Source organism: Acanthisitta chloris, unplaced genomic scaffold, assembly GCF_000695815.1.
Source record: "Acanthisitta chloris isolate BGI_N310 unplaced genomic scaffold, ASM69581v1 scaffold23266, whole genome shotgun sequence".
Lineage (NCBI taxonomy): Eukaryota > Metazoa > Chordata > Aves > Passeriformes > Acanthisittidae > Acanthisitta > Acanthisitta chloris.
In genome coordinates this window covers 17,510-31,769 of record NW_008676868.1, presented here as the reverse complement: position 1 = coordinate 31,769, position 14,260 = coordinate 17,510, and the positions used below count along the sequence as shown (strand labels likewise).

The 14,260-nt window shown below is 50.6% G+C and overlaps 2 protein-coding genes across 2 annotated transcripts in view; one reads left to right on the top strand and one right to left on the bottom strand.

Annotated features, from left to right (window-relative positions):
• Positions 1-7,806, top strand: part of NCF2 (neutrophil cytosolic factor 2) — an 8,155-nt gene extending 349 nt beyond the window's left edge. Inside the window, exons 2-15 of the mRNA XM_009076304.1 lie at positions 445-527; positions 829-937; positions 1,146-1,280; positions 1,592-1,699; positions 2,658-2,717; positions 3,578-3,621; positions 3,838-3,979; positions 4,267-4,329; positions 4,667-4,745; positions 5,207-5,250; positions 5,728-5,879; positions 5,955-6,066; positions 6,277-6,439; positions 7,676-7,806. Of these exons, the coding sequence (XP_009074552.1) occupies positions 445-527; positions 829-937; positions 1,146-1,280; positions 1,592-1,699; positions 2,658-2,717; positions 3,578-3,621; positions 3,838-3,979; positions 4,267-4,329; positions 4,667-4,745; positions 5,207-5,250; positions 5,728-5,879; positions 5,955-6,066; positions 6,277-6,439; positions 7,676-7,806 (1,425 nt within the window). The remainder of the gene's footprint in view (positions 1-444; positions 528-828; positions 938-1,145; positions 1,281-1,591; positions 1,700-2,657; positions 2,718-3,577; positions 3,622-3,837; positions 3,980-4,266; positions 4,330-4,666; positions 4,746-5,206; positions 5,251-5,727; positions 5,880-5,954; positions 6,067-6,276; positions 6,440-7,675) is intronic.
• A 3,188-nt stretch (positions 7,807-10,994) lies between these two features.
• Positions 10,995-14,260, bottom strand: part of SMG7 (SMG7 nonsense mediated mRNA decay factor) — a gene marked incomplete at its 5' end in the record, with an annotated part of 20,679 nt that continues 17,413 nt past the window's right edge. The window contains 5 exons of the mRNA XM_009076303.1: positions 10,995-11,340; positions 12,121-12,272; positions 12,376-12,546; positions 13,786-13,945; positions 14,190-14,260. Of these exons, the coding sequence (XP_009074551.1) occupies positions 11,227-11,340; positions 12,121-12,272; positions 12,376-12,546; positions 13,786-13,945; positions 14,190-14,260 (668 nt within the window). The remainder of the gene's footprint in view (positions 11,341-12,120; positions 12,273-12,375; positions 12,547-13,785; positions 13,946-14,189) is intronic.

Genomic DNA, 14,260 nt, shown 5'->3' with positions numbered 1-14,260 from the left:
AGTGAACAGAGGTAAGGCAGCAGCAGTGCATGGCTCTACTGCTCACCCTCCTTCTCTCTGAGAGGTGACCGATGGCTCCAGCTCAGAAAACACAGGAGCCTGGCACAGGTTTCTCCACCCAGTGCCCAGCTCTGCAGGGAGGCACAGCCCACAGAGCCCAGCTCAGGCCACGCAGCTAAAACAGGACAGGTACAGCTACAACACTGTCCCAGGTTGCCCAGGGAGGCTGTGGCTGCCCCAACCCTGGCAGTGTTCACAGCCAGGTTGGATGAGCCTTGAGCAACCTGCTCTGCTGGGAGGTGTCCCTGCCCAGGGCAGGGGTTGGGGCTGGATCATCTCTAAGCTCCATTCCAACCCCTTAACATACTACAATACTATGAACTGCTCTACACCCTCAGTCTCTTAACCATCTGCCCTTTTCACCCCACTCCTACCTCTGTGCAGGCATTCACCCGGAGCATCGGCTGCGACAAGCACCTGGCAGTGGCTTATTTCCAGCGAGGGACAGTGTTTTACCGGAGGCAGAAGTGAGTGGAAGGGTTTAAAGTTTAGTTGCTGCTTGCAGAGATGTCAACCTTCAGCTAAGGATGGTCCCAGGCTGGTTGGTAACCCACGGCCCAAAGTGGAAGGCTCAAACAGGCTCCTTTCTTCAGCAGTGCAGTCCTGGGATTAACACCAGCCTTGGAGCCTCTCTCTTCCCCTGGGGTGTCTGAAACACTATAAGGAGAGAGGGGAGACCCAACTGAACTCACACAAGTTTGGGTATAGGCTTAGAGGCAGGGAGGTTGGCACCACAAGCTGGTGATGCCCTTGTCCTCTGCTCCACAGCCATGGAAAGGCCATTGAGGATTTCAAAGAGGCCCTGGCTCAGCTGCGAGGCAACCAGCTCATCGACTACAAGATCCTGGGGCTGCGGTACAGGCTCTTTGCTTGTGAGGTGAGACACACTTGGCTGGCAGTTTTGATCCAAAGGTCTGTTCTTCAGCACAAGAAATACAAGGAGAAGACAGACAACCTCTCTTTGTGCCTTGCAAAAAGCAAGCAAACTAGCACAGTGCCACCACCCTGTAGTCCTCTCCTTTCCTGAGCTCCTGGCTGCGGTCTGGATGCTCTGAGGTCATCTCCTTGCTCCATCCCTCTGACAGATTCTCTACAATATTGCACTGGTGTATGCCACGATGGAGAACTGGAAGAAGGCTGAGGAGCACCTGACATTGGCCATGAGCATGAAGAGTGAGCCCCAGCACAATAAGATTGACAGGGCAATGGAAGCCATCCTGGTACGGAGCAGCAGGTCTTGCTGCTGGTCACTCCCAGCAGCCCCACAGGGAGGAAAATCCCAGGGACAGCAGAACCATCTTTTACCTGGATTAAAAATCAGTGGGAATGGGTGTTGTAGTGGGGCACAAGTCATGGGAAGAGCAGGGAGGAGAAGACTGGGTTAAATGGACCACGTCAGGGCTGGGGTTGGGCTGTCACTGTGGTGGTTTGACTTTCTGGAGCAGACCCTAACCCCAGAGGCAGAAGGAAGGGGACATTCAGCGGTCCCTGCTCTCACCTCCAAAGACTCCATGACTTCTCTGTGCTACAGAAGCAGAAGCTCTGTGACCTGGTGGCCATTCCTGCAGGGAAGCTCTTCAGGCCAAACGAAAAGCAAGTGGCTCAGCTGGAGAAGAAGGACTACCTAGGAAAGGCAGTGGTAAGGAAGAACTGTATTCTTTATCCAGGCAAAGCCTGTTGGCTGAGGAGAGCTGCTCTCCACCCCCTCACCTCCCCTCTGAGCTGCTGTCTGCTGGGCAGCCAGGGATACAGAGCTGGTCTGTGCCCTGGGCATCCCCCCAGGCTTGGAGGAAGGGATGGCACACAGGGATCTCAGAGGGAACAGGGACCAGAGGAGCTAAAAGCATGTTCCTGCAGGGCATGGCCTGTTTGCAGTTTGATGTCTCAGTGAGACATGAGGGACAGTCAGCAATGAGCTGGAAAGATCCCACTGGAGCTTCAGCTTGAGCCAAGATATTTGCAAGGGGTGGGGAAAGAAGCTATTTAACATCTAACACCTTAAAACAACCTCCAGTTTTCCCCCTGCAATGTTTAAAAAGGGCTTTTCAGCTCAGGCAAGCAAGCAAGCTTTTCTGCCATGAGTGTGCAAAGCCCAAGCACTGGGATATCACCCTTGGGCTCAGGCCCTGGGAGGCAGCATTCCTCTGGAAAGGGAATTATCTACTGGGCAGGCACTGGGGAATCAGACAGCTGAGAGCCAAGCAGCAACTTGGGTGTCAGGGGAACCCCAGAAATTTGTACAAAACCATTCATCGACTTCCTAAATTTTTTCGAGGTCACCTGTAGGAGGTAAGGGCTCAGAGGTGGACCTTTTGTTTCCCTTCAACATTTGTGATTAAAACAGAAAGGGAAACTTTTAGGTTACAATGACTCAAACCACAGTAACCGTGAGGCTAAGAGCAGAGGACTTACCACAGCTGAGGTGAGCTTTGGTGCCAGGAGCACTCAGCCTATGGTCCAAGATGCTTAGCCTAAAATCACAGCCCCTCCTGAGCCTGAAGATTCCCAAGGAGCTTGGCTTGGCCAACAGCAGGAGAGGAGTATTGATGTCAGAGGTCTAATAAGCACCAAATCACTACCTGTCTCTTTGACTCTAGGTGGTGGCATCTGTGGTGGACAAGGATGATTTTTCAGGCTTTGCTCCCCTCCAACCACAGGTAAGCCTCCCCCAGTGAACAGCATCCTTGGTGACAGTCCAGGAGGATGTGGGATGGATGTCACCCTGCAGCTTGCCAAGAGCTCTGGCTTGCAGTGGGGAGCAAACAGCATCGTCACCACCGTGAACTTTGTGCCACTGCCGTGGGGAGGAGGCAGATGCTGCCCCATGATCAGCTGCTCTCTCCATCATCAGGAAGCTCAGCCCAAACCCACACACAGCTGGGGCTGAGGTTAAGCTGCTTCCCTGAATGGGGAAGTAGTGGCCTGGCGGCACATCCTCTGCCCCCACCACTGCTGCAGGGTGACAGTTTTCAGCACAGAGCTGTCTCTGACCCTCCCCAAAAGATTCATTAGGTTCTTCTGCCTAAGCTTCAATGGAAAGGAGCAGTTTTGCTTTTGGTTTCCAACTTCCTCCCCCTTGCCACAGCCCTTTGCATTTTCCTAATGATGTAGCAGCATCTTTCCAACTCTAAAGATGTCTGAGAGATTTTACAGGAGCTTTTTGAGGGGATATGTAGAAGCACAGCTGCTGTAGCCTACAGCACTGTTACACAAGTTACATCCTTCTCAGTGCAGCCAGCAGGGTGTCTGACATCTCAAGCCTCTGAGCTGAAACTGAAATCATAGTTGAAAAGAGGATTGTGGCCCTGAAAACCAACTGCAGCTGAAAGAATTTGGAAACTGCTCCTTAGAAAGAGCAAAGCCAGTGATATTCCTCATGGCATTTAAGGCACCAGCACAGGGAGGAAGGAACAGTGTTGGGGTGATGGCAGTGGTAGAAGGCTGCAGGACATTTCTGCAAAGCAACCCAAATCCTCCAGATTACTGATAATTTTCCTTTTTGTCTTCCTGCTGGCAGGCCTCTGGTCCTCCCCCCAGACCCAAAACCCCTGAAATCCTCAGGTAAGTTGGATGAAGGATGGATGATGCTGCTAACCCATGTAGCCAGGCACAGCCCCATCCTGCATCCTCACAGCCGAGTGTCCAGCCAGAACCCAAACCTCAGGGGGGACAGAGAATGGGTCATAGAAACAGGAAGACAGAAATCTGAGCTCCCCCAACAATGTAAAACAACGACTTTGCCCAGCCTGCTGACCTGTGCACTGCTCCCACACCCAGGGCCCTCAAAGGGCAGCCACACCGCGTCATGTTCGAGTTCATCCCTGAGACCCCCGAGGAGCTGCAGGTCCTGCCAGGAAACATTGTCTTTGTCCTGAAGAAAGAGAAAGACAACTGGGCTACAGTGATGTTCAATGGCAAGGTACCAGGAGTATGCTGGGCAGGAGGGGCAGATGCAGTGAGGCTCTGCAGAGGACTTGCAGGGCAAAGCTTTGCTGTCAGCAATCAAATTCCTGACTCAAGTCCCTTATGTCCACGCTGGCCTAGGCCACAGGGTTCAGTGAAACCATCCAACCTGCAGGAACTAAAATTCAACCCTCAGGGACTCTCCTGGATGCAGTGCAGGGTGAGGACACAGTTGGTCGTGTCCTCCCTAAGCATGTTGCCTCTTTGCCAAGCAGTCACCACTTGTCTCTCCTTCCCCCACAGAAAGGGATTGTCCCCTGCAACTTCCTTGAGCCTGTGGAGCTCCAGAACAAGCTGTATCTCCAGGTGAGGAGGCCGAGGAGGAGATGGTGCTCTGGGGAGGGCAAATCCCCACACATCCACCCATCACCTGCCTCCCAGCAGGACTCACGTCTGTGACTGCCTCCCCCTCACGATGCTGAGGTTGGTTCTTCTGGCTCATGGTCAACATGAGCTCAAAGATCTGCAAAATGCACGTTGGTGGCCAGCAATGCTGGGGAGATAAGGGGGAGTGACGTTACTCCTCTCCAGTTCAAGACCCCAAACAGACTTTGGGAAGCAGGTTGGAGTGGGGGCTTCACAAGGCCTCAGCTGCCTTAGGAACACTGGGATTGACAGTACTACCTTCTTCCCACTGGCACAGGAAGAAACCCCTCTGGAAGATGAGATGCCTGAGTCACCCACCTCCTCTGTGCCCGAGAAGCCGCGGCGGCCAGCGCCAGGTCAGCGAGGGAGAAGGGGATGTGGGGCCATGGGGGAGAGACCCCCAGCAGCAGGTTTGAGGTGTTTGAGACTTTTTCTTCTGTGCCATGTCCTCACCCTCTGAGACCAGGGCTAGGGCTCATCTCCATCTCATCCCCAGACCCATTTGCAGTCAAGGATGGGAGGACATTAAAGCAGGAGGCAGAGACAGCAAAGACATCCCACCCCTAAAACTCCCATCCCTGCAAGAGGGAAAGCACAGAGCCCAAACCTCTGCTTGGTGGTTATACCTAGATGTTATGGATGAAGCCCATGGTGGCAGATGTTGTATCCATTCGAGGAACCACTGCTGGCCCCACGGCTGGTTGGTGTTGCTGCAGAGAGTGATGAGCTGCAGGAGATCTGACTGTGTATTTAGGCACAGAGCAGCACAATGCTTACCCTGTCCCACCTGCTGAGCCACCTCTTTCCTCCTCCACAGACTACGTTCCTGCTACGGCGACGCAGCCCAGAGACACAGCAAAGGTAACATCTTGTGAGCTCAGACCCAGAGGTCCTATTGGTGCTACAAATCTGCATTTACCAGGCAGCTAGGGCTGCTTTTTGGGAGTTCTCCAGGTCCACTCCTCAGTGGATCCAGGGCTGTGAGCAGAGCCCCTGTATGACTCTCATCTTAGTTGACCTGTGGCACTTGAGAAGGGAGAAATAGGTGAGAGTTTGGCTGCGATGCACATGTTCCTGGGCAGGGTCAGCTGGGGAGAGACATGGGAAAACACAACAATCCCATCTCAAAAAAAAAAAAAGACAGCATTGGAGGGTGGACACATCTTGAATTTGGTCACCCTAAAGCCACAATTTGATGCCTGATCTATTGGTGAGCTCTCTCCTGGGGCTGCTAACCAGCCAATATCTAACCATAGAGCTTGGGTGACACAATCTGACTCAGGTGACCAGTTTCCATATCCCAGTCACAAAGTGACATATCCCATTCACTGCCCACAGGAGGCTGAACCAGCTATTTCCACCCCCCACATCCTCAAGGTGCATTACAAATACACAGTTGCCCTGGCAGTCAAGCCAGGCCTCTCCTACAAGGAACTCCTGGACCTGGTTTGCAAGAAGCTGGAGCTGCAGCCCGAGCACACGGAGCTGAGGTGAGGCACTGCCCACTGCAGGGAGCCAGAGCTGTGGGAACAGCTCCCAGCTCACCTGCATCCCCTGCACACCAGGTACAAATCTGCAGACAGCCAAGAGCTGGTGACTCTGAGTGCAGAGAACCTGGAGGCAGCTTGGAGCCAGAGCAAGGACAACTATCTGACAGTCTGGTGTGAAATCACAGAGGTCAGTGGCAGCTAGAGGTGGCAGCCACCGTTTCTTTCCCCTCTTGCCTTTGCTTTCCTTGCCACAAGCACAATGTGGCTTTCAATGTGAGCCAGTGACCTCCTGAGAGGCAGAGGAGCAAAGAGCAGGAGAAGCAGAGCTTGTTTCTTTCCCTGGTACAAAGGAGAAGCCAAAAGGTGTGTGTCCTCACCAGCTTGTTTCCTGCCCTAGGGAGCAGGGTTTTTACCAGACAGCAAACCAGAGGAGCTGCCCCAGGAGGCAATGCCTGAGGAGACAGGACCAACCCAAGTTGTGGCACAGTACAATTATGAAGCCACCCAACCCGAAGACCTGGAATTTCAGGCAGGAGACGTGATCCTCGTTTTATCCAAAGGTAATGGTGCTCCTCCTGTGACAGGGGGAGGGAGGAAGGGACCTCCAAGGGTAGTGCAGCAGCAGCAGAGCTCCTCCAGCTCTCCTGTGGGCTTCCCATGCTACACACACTTCAGTGTGTTTTCATCACACCCCTGTTTCCACCATCCCCTTCCCCAAACACTTAAGACAGGAGTTTCACCTGAGCTGTGTTTAAGCTTCCTGATCACAGTGGATTTTTTCAAGGAGATGCCTCATTTTGGCTGCCATCCCTGCAATGGGAACAGGCCCTGAGTCCCAATCCCTCTCACCCAACACCTTTTTCCCCTCTGCTTTTCTTTTTCAATCTTCCATTAGCCTCAGACCTCTTCCAATATTAGTCCTTAGTGCTTCTATGAGAACTGAGGCTTAAATACAGACTACACCTCAGCAAGATCTAGTCCATGTGCTTGAGTTGGAGCCTTGGAGGGGGGACAAAGCTACTGTGCTTCAGCAAAAGCTGCTGTGAGCCATATCAGGTGAAGAATCGTATCTGCAGGGCACGTTTCCCTCCTCAGTTGAGCCCCTGAGTGAAATGAAGATATCAGAAACAGTTTCAAAGGCAAAAAATGTTATGACACTTTGCCACCTGTAGCTCTGTCCCTGGTTTATGCTGGCTGGCAGGCTTTGGGAGCAGTACACAAGCAATCAGTCTCCCCTCTACTGCAGTACCACTGAGTTTTTGCACCATACATTGATGACTCCCCCCAGTCCAAAATCCTACTCTCCCCTTCACTGCTGAGCTAAATATTTCCCATTGCAAAGCTAGTTCTTGCCTCATTGGGTTCCCCACAGGAGGATTTTCAGAGCTTCAAGGCTTCACTCAATCCAGGGTAGCAGAGACTTTGGGGTTATGTGAACATGGAAAACAAGTGAAAACACTTGAATTCTATCCTGAGTACAGCCCAAGGTCTCAGATCATTTCCTCACTCTCCACACTCTATTTCCACTCAAGGGGGTTTCCAAGCCCCTTGGTCTCTGTTCTGACCTACTTTCACACATTTGGCAGTGCATCCCTTACCTTACAGCTCTGCTCTCTTCCTTGTTCCTTCTCATCCCCTTTCCTCCTCTCCCTACCAGACTCTAGCATGGCTCAAGGGATTATCAGCAGAAACACCTTCCAATGGTGATCTCAGGCCTATCTGTAGCACACAGAGGTAATCACGTTCCTGTATCTCCATCCCTAGGTGACAAAACCTGTGTCTATTTTTCCTTCCAGTGAATGAAGACTGGTTAGAAGGCCAATGCAATGGTAAGATTGGCATCTTCCCATCTGCATTCGTTCAACAGCCTCACACTGTCGGCCTGGAGGTGATTTCAGAAGAGCTGAAAATCATGGAAAGAAATTAAGAAGTCAGCTGTTGCCATTAAGAACTTTCCATATCATTTTCTGAATCTGAAAATGAGCTTTAAATGTTATTGCTACTTGGATTAAAATCTTTATATTTTCTTTTACCTTTTGTTTTGATCTCTAAAACAGGGACATGTTAAGAAGTTTCTAATTGTCTTCCTCTTAGGAATACATTCATTCCTAAATCCTGTTCTTGCCATGAGACTTGCCCTGTCCCACCTACCCTATCCTTAACAAAGCTTTTACAGAGACTCACCAGAAGCTGGGAAAACCCACAAGGGGGTGGTGCCACTTGCACTTTCAGCCCTGCCAGCAGGTCCAGGAGGGGAAATGACATTCAGGAAGCTACAGACAAGGAAAGGCTGAACAGCATTTTCTTCCTTCAAACATTATTGCCAGCCCCAAGAGAAGAAACCATGCAGCCTCACCCTGCTCCAGCTCACACCTCACTTCAAACACAGTGACTTCACAGCCCTCACCAATAAAAGCTGACACATTTTGAGCTGTGTCTCAAAGCTTTTCCTGATCAGTCAGTGACTCAGACACAGCCTGGAACTTCAGTGCTTTGCTTCAAAGGTGCTAAGGGCAGTGTTTTCCCCACTCAATTCTATCACACAAATTCGGGACAACTCCACTATCCCAATAACCTAAATGTCCTATTTGTTGGAAAAGGAACTTACTCTGAAGAGCTGCTTGGGTACTGCAAACACCTGTCAGTTCAAAACCAGAACACATCCAGAACCAGAACACTGGAGAGGGACTCTTTGCCAGGAACTGGAGTGACAGGACAATGGGGATACATTGAAAGAGGGAAATTTAGATTAGATATTAGGGAGACGTTTTTGCTGTTCTGATGGTGAGACACTGTCCCAGGGAGGCTGTGGCTGCCCCAACCCTGGCAGTGTTCACAGCCAGGTTGGATGAGCCTTGAGCAACCTGCTCTGCTGGGAGGTGTCCCTGCCCAGGGCAGGGGTTGGGGCTGGATCATCTCTAAGCTTCATTCCAATCCCTTAACATACTATGATCTCTGGAGTTTTCTGACACGTCTAGAAACATGCAAACAGCCAACAAACACCTTGACCTGCAGGCAGGAGGATTCATACCCTCCATCTCCCACTGCCTGTGCCCTACTAGGTTCAGTCTCCAGCAGAAAAGGAGCTTTGCAAGCTGCTCCCATCCCAGATATTTGGTTCAGTACATAAAACCCATTGCACACAGGTAGCACAAACCCACAATCCAATTATCTGCACCAAGCCCGATTTTGTCATTTATTTAGTTCTCTTCCAAACAGAGCTAAAAACCCCCAACTTCAAACCTTCTTCAGAAAAAAAAAAAACCCAAGACATTTTCCAAGGCCTTGCAGCCAAATCCCACAGGAAATAAAGGCTACACACAGCCCTGGCTGGAGAGAACATGGTTTAATTAAAGGCAAAGCTGATTTCAGCAGCTGCAGTTCTTGCACAGACAGACAAAGAACACAAAAGAAGCTTACGACACAAACCAGTTTCTGTTGGGGCCCCTTGCCTGGCTCCCCAGGGCTGGGGGGCAGGGGAGTCCCCAGCAGGGCCCGAAGCGTTCCCAGGGCCGGACGCTCATGCACGAGTGGAACGGAGCGGCTGGGAGGGCCTGGCACTGCCGGAGTGAGATGGCCAACCTGGTTAGCTCGTCTAGGGTGCAAGAGTCAGCGACGGATCACACGCTGGAATGTCGCAGCTGCCTGGGAGCACAGCTCGGACACACACCGGGAGGGAAGCACACGGGAGGAGGGGTGGGGCTGTATTCCCACCGCGTGGGAACTTCGTTTTGGACTCGTTAAAGGAAAGACAGCGTCGAAATGCAACACAGGACAGTGATGCTGCCAAGGTGGAGCTCGTGGGGAGCTGCTCGTGCCCCCCCGAGGGGCATCGCGGCTCCTCCGCCTTCCCTTTTTCGTGTTCTCTGGGGCTGCCCAGACTCCAGTGTCACTTCGGCTCCTGCATGTGCTTTGCTCTGCAGCTGACTTCCAGCCCAGAGTTCCTGAACCATCACACAAACCCCTACTGCTAAACACAGCAAATGGACATTGAGATTGTTTCCGTCACTTCCCTGGGAAACCTATAACAAAAAACGCTGTCCTTTTCCTTAACAAAGCTTCCAGTCTTCCTTCCCCCTAATAAATAGCAAACAAAACGCTTTTCCTTGTCCCTTCTGCACCTTTCCCATCGATGAACAGCACTGAGCTGTTTCCGTGTGTGGCTCACACACGTGGCCACAGGTGCCTGGAATTTCCTCCTGGAACTGAAAGCCTTGGGGCTGCAGCTGGGGGCAGGGGGAGGGTTTGTGCAGAGCTGACCTGTGCCTTGCCGAGGGTGCGGACGCTCCGCAGTGTCCAGGCTGACTGTCGGATTTACCCAGCCCTGCTGGACCCCTGATTCTTTCCTGCAAGATGTTGCACATGGGAATGGAACTACTAGCGTTCAGCAAAGGTGGAAGGATGGAAAGGGGGGGGAAAAAAAAACCAACCCCAAAAAAACCAAAATAAAACCTCATTGAAAGCTTTCTACCTACCTATTAAAATGAGTCAGGCTGTGAATGCACAGACTAGCCTGCCCTGTGTGGGGCTAAGCCACTATGCTACAGTAAAATGTACAGGAATCAAACATTAATTTAAAACCCCATAGCAGTTAACTCGCTTGTTCAGCAGAGTGCTGCGACGCCCCACGTCACCCAGCACAGCTCAAACACCTACTGAGAGGAGGACATTTCATGCTGGAGTCTCTAACCCACCTGTGGGCTGGCCAAAGCCTCTGGGTGAAGCAGTGCCAAGTGCCAGACTCTCCTTCATGAAACTCCAGGAGATTGAGCCTCACCTCACACCACCCACCTCTGACTGAAGCAGCAACTGGGGCTTTCATTGCTACACACTGACTACGAAGCACGTCTGTGTACGGAAGAATTCAGTGTGGTCTTACTACTGAGATAGTAATAAAGATGTTTAGGAGTAATTTCGACTACATTCTCAGTCAGCGAAGCAATCATTAATGGATTCCTATCGGATCTCCCCAAAGAGAGGAAAAGGATTGAGAAGTTCTCATTGGCTTCTCCCATCTGCCCTTCATTCTCAGCTTTTACTTCCCATGTGGCTGGGGACATGCAAGATGGAGAAGGTGAGAGGCGGTGAGATCGGGTTACTGAGTGAGCCAAACAGCAGTTCCTCTCTCCCTCCGAAGGGCCCCGGGGATGGGAGAGTTCCTGATGTTGGTTGCTTGCACTGCAGACGTGTTGTGCACACTCAGTGGGTCGGTGGAGCACTTACGCCCTCCTGACAGCAAGGAACAGAGGAGAGGGCTGCCACCTGCACAGGACCGTGTGGGCCAGTCCTGCAGACCCAACATGCCATGGTTTATGGAGCCGTCGTTGCCAGGGTTGTCTCCTCCGTCTCAGTGCGGTGGGTTCATGGCGCCTTGTCCGCGTTGCTGCTTCTGCTTCTGCTGCATCAACAGCTGCTCCAGGGCCGAGGGGCCAGGGTGCATCATGGAACTGGACCAGATGGACTGGAAACAAACAGCCAACATTCCTAAGTTAGACAGCTCCCACTCTTACTGATGGGACAGCAGAGACAGCATTCTATACTCTCCTTCTATGGGACAATTCCTCTCCTGCCTGCAGGGAAGCTGCAGAGGGACTCTGTGTTAGGAACTGCAGTGACAGGACAAGGAGTAATGGGGAGAAATTGAAAGAGGGAAATTTAGGTTAGATATCAGGCAGAAGTTTTCCCTGTGAGGGTGGTAAGACACTGTCCCAGGTTGCCCAGGGAGGCTGTGGCTGCCCCAACCCTGGCAGTGTTCACAGCCAGGTTGGATGAGCCTTGAGCAACCTGCTCTGGTGGGAGGTGTCCCTGCCCAGGGCATGGAGTTGGCACTAGATGATCTCTAAGGTCCATTCCAACCCCTTAACATTCTATAAAACTCTATCACGCAGAGGTGGATATCATCAAAGTTACCCAGGCTTCAAGGAAGGCCTTCTAAGAAGAGGCTCCCTGGAAGAATCTTCTCCTCCTCCAGAATCCTCATTACCATAAAAATTCATCCCACATTAACAATTACTAATTTTACAGTAGTCAAAGCAAATGGTATCATTTCTTCCAGTCCTGCCAGCCTGGGTTTGTTCTGCAAAATCCTCAAAACCAGCAAGAACTGGAAAACTGTGATGGTCACACTTCCCACACTGTAGAGGTAAGTGCATCTGCAGGAAAAACCTTTGGCTTCTGACACTGAACTCTGATAGTTTGCAACAGGCTAATGGCCCCACAGAACCATTTCAGCCCAACCTACCTTCAGGCTCTCCATAAGCACAGCTGAGGAGTCCTCCATGCTGGGAGGGCCTTGGGCTGCCCAGGTGCCACTGGGAGTGCTGGACTGGTGCCAGCTGCTCTCCGAGGAGGAGGATGTTGCTGGGAGATAGTCCAGACCAAACCCTCCCATTGCTAAGAGGGGAGAAAGACACATTCAGAGGGACATGGCAACAAGCACTGGAAAGCAAATGCCACGGGCAGCTGGCTCTGCACGAGCCTGGAGCACAGCACTCACCTGGCTTATCTGTTTTCCAGCGGTCTGCGACTCTCCTGTCCCTGCTGTCCGGAGTCCCGATGGGGCCGAAGTTGGAGAAGGGAACAGAATTGTGGTTATGGGTTGGAGGGGAGCTTGGCAAGCTGCTGGGGTTGGAGGAGTGAGGAGACTGGCTGGCTGGTGTTGAATGATCTAGGGATTACAAGGCAAGAGGAAACAGGTCAGCAGAGACAGCAGAGTCTCCCAAGGATGAACTTCTTAGTGCTGATGCAAATCCTGCTATCACCCAGTTTGCTCCAATGCTGAAGGTCAGTTTTCATTCCCTTCACTACATGAGCATATTCCTAAATTCCTAATTTGCAAGAATGGAATGATTATGTCTCATTCTGACCATAGAACCCCAACCCAAGAAACTCCAAGATGGCAGCCTAGGTGAAGCCAGTTCCCCATGTCTCTCGAAGAACTGGTCGTGAGCTAAACAAGTATCTGTCTCCAAGCTTGACAAACCAGTAAAAAAAAAAATTACACTAGACCTTCCTTGAGAAGTCTACAAGTTTACAACTTGAACTCCCAAGTCTGGGAATGTTTTACACTTCCAGGAGTCTTAAAGCAATTCAGACCAGAAGCCACTGGTGAACAAAAGAGGAGGATGAGCATGGAGCAGTCTGTCTGCAGGCAGGGCAGAAGGAATGAAGTGGTGAAGGGAGAGAAAGTTGAAGATATGTGAGCCATAAATCCTGCTAGAATAAAAGCACTTTGCAACTCCCTCCATTTCACCCCAAATGGCTTTTCCTGGTTGGTTGCAAAAGTCTCAGTGCAATCAAACATCTCATCCAGTGCAGATGTTATTTAAAATCCACTCATTGCTTAGGCTCAACTCATTCCTCCCCCACATTCTTCTGGGTTTTTAGTGAGAATAAAATCATGACATAGTAGTTTATGCCCAGAAGATAATTACTGAGGAAGCAGCTGGTTTGCTTTGTAGCCTGATTAACAGTAAAAAAAAAAAAAACCCCAACAAAACCCACCACTGTTGTATTTTCCTCCACACTCTCCAGTCACATAGTTTCTCTCTCTTTCAAATATCTACATTATGAAATCCAGTTCTCCTTCTTCAGAAGGAACACTGAAAGCATATGGATGTCTGAGCTAAAACTCCCAAATGGCTGTCAGGAAGCTAAGTTAAAGAGACTTCAGGATTTAACACCTCCTACAACATTTATCCTGCTCAAGTGCTTAAATTAAAATCCAGATTCTTACACTATTAATTACAGGATCCCCTTGTATTTCTAAGGATATACAAAGAACCTTCAGAGACCTTGTCAAGCAGGTTTGGGGTTTTTGTGTAATTTCCAGTTACATATAACTTGCAGTCACTTTGGAATTAGCTCAAATCCTCTTAGGACACAATGAGTACCACACCAGGATTACCTGAGCTGGCTGGAAGGGATGGAGACCACGGAGTCCCTTCAAAGAGAGAATAGAGTGAAGTCTCCTGGTGGGCAACTGAAGGGGTGACTTCTGTTTTTGTGCTGGTATTCATGTTTTTCCCATACACCTCATTGAACATGCTGTTATTTGGGTATCTTTCCTACAAGAAAACCAAACAGAATGGAAGAGTTCAGGTGTTGAATTTATTTCAAACACTGAGACTGTACAAAGGAAACAGTTATAGAACAAAGTATTTCCTAACCCCTTTTTCACTCCCCATTTTGACCCCAAATGTGGCCATTTTATTTTACACAAAGTCACCCATGTGGACTTCCTCCAGCTTTCCCACTGGTTTAACATTAAGTTCAAACAGCAAAGAGCTGCAGGCTCTGGTTCTCACTTACCTGATTAAGAGAAAAGCCACTGAGGGACAGGAAAGATGATGACTGAGACATCAATTCTGATGGTTTTTCCA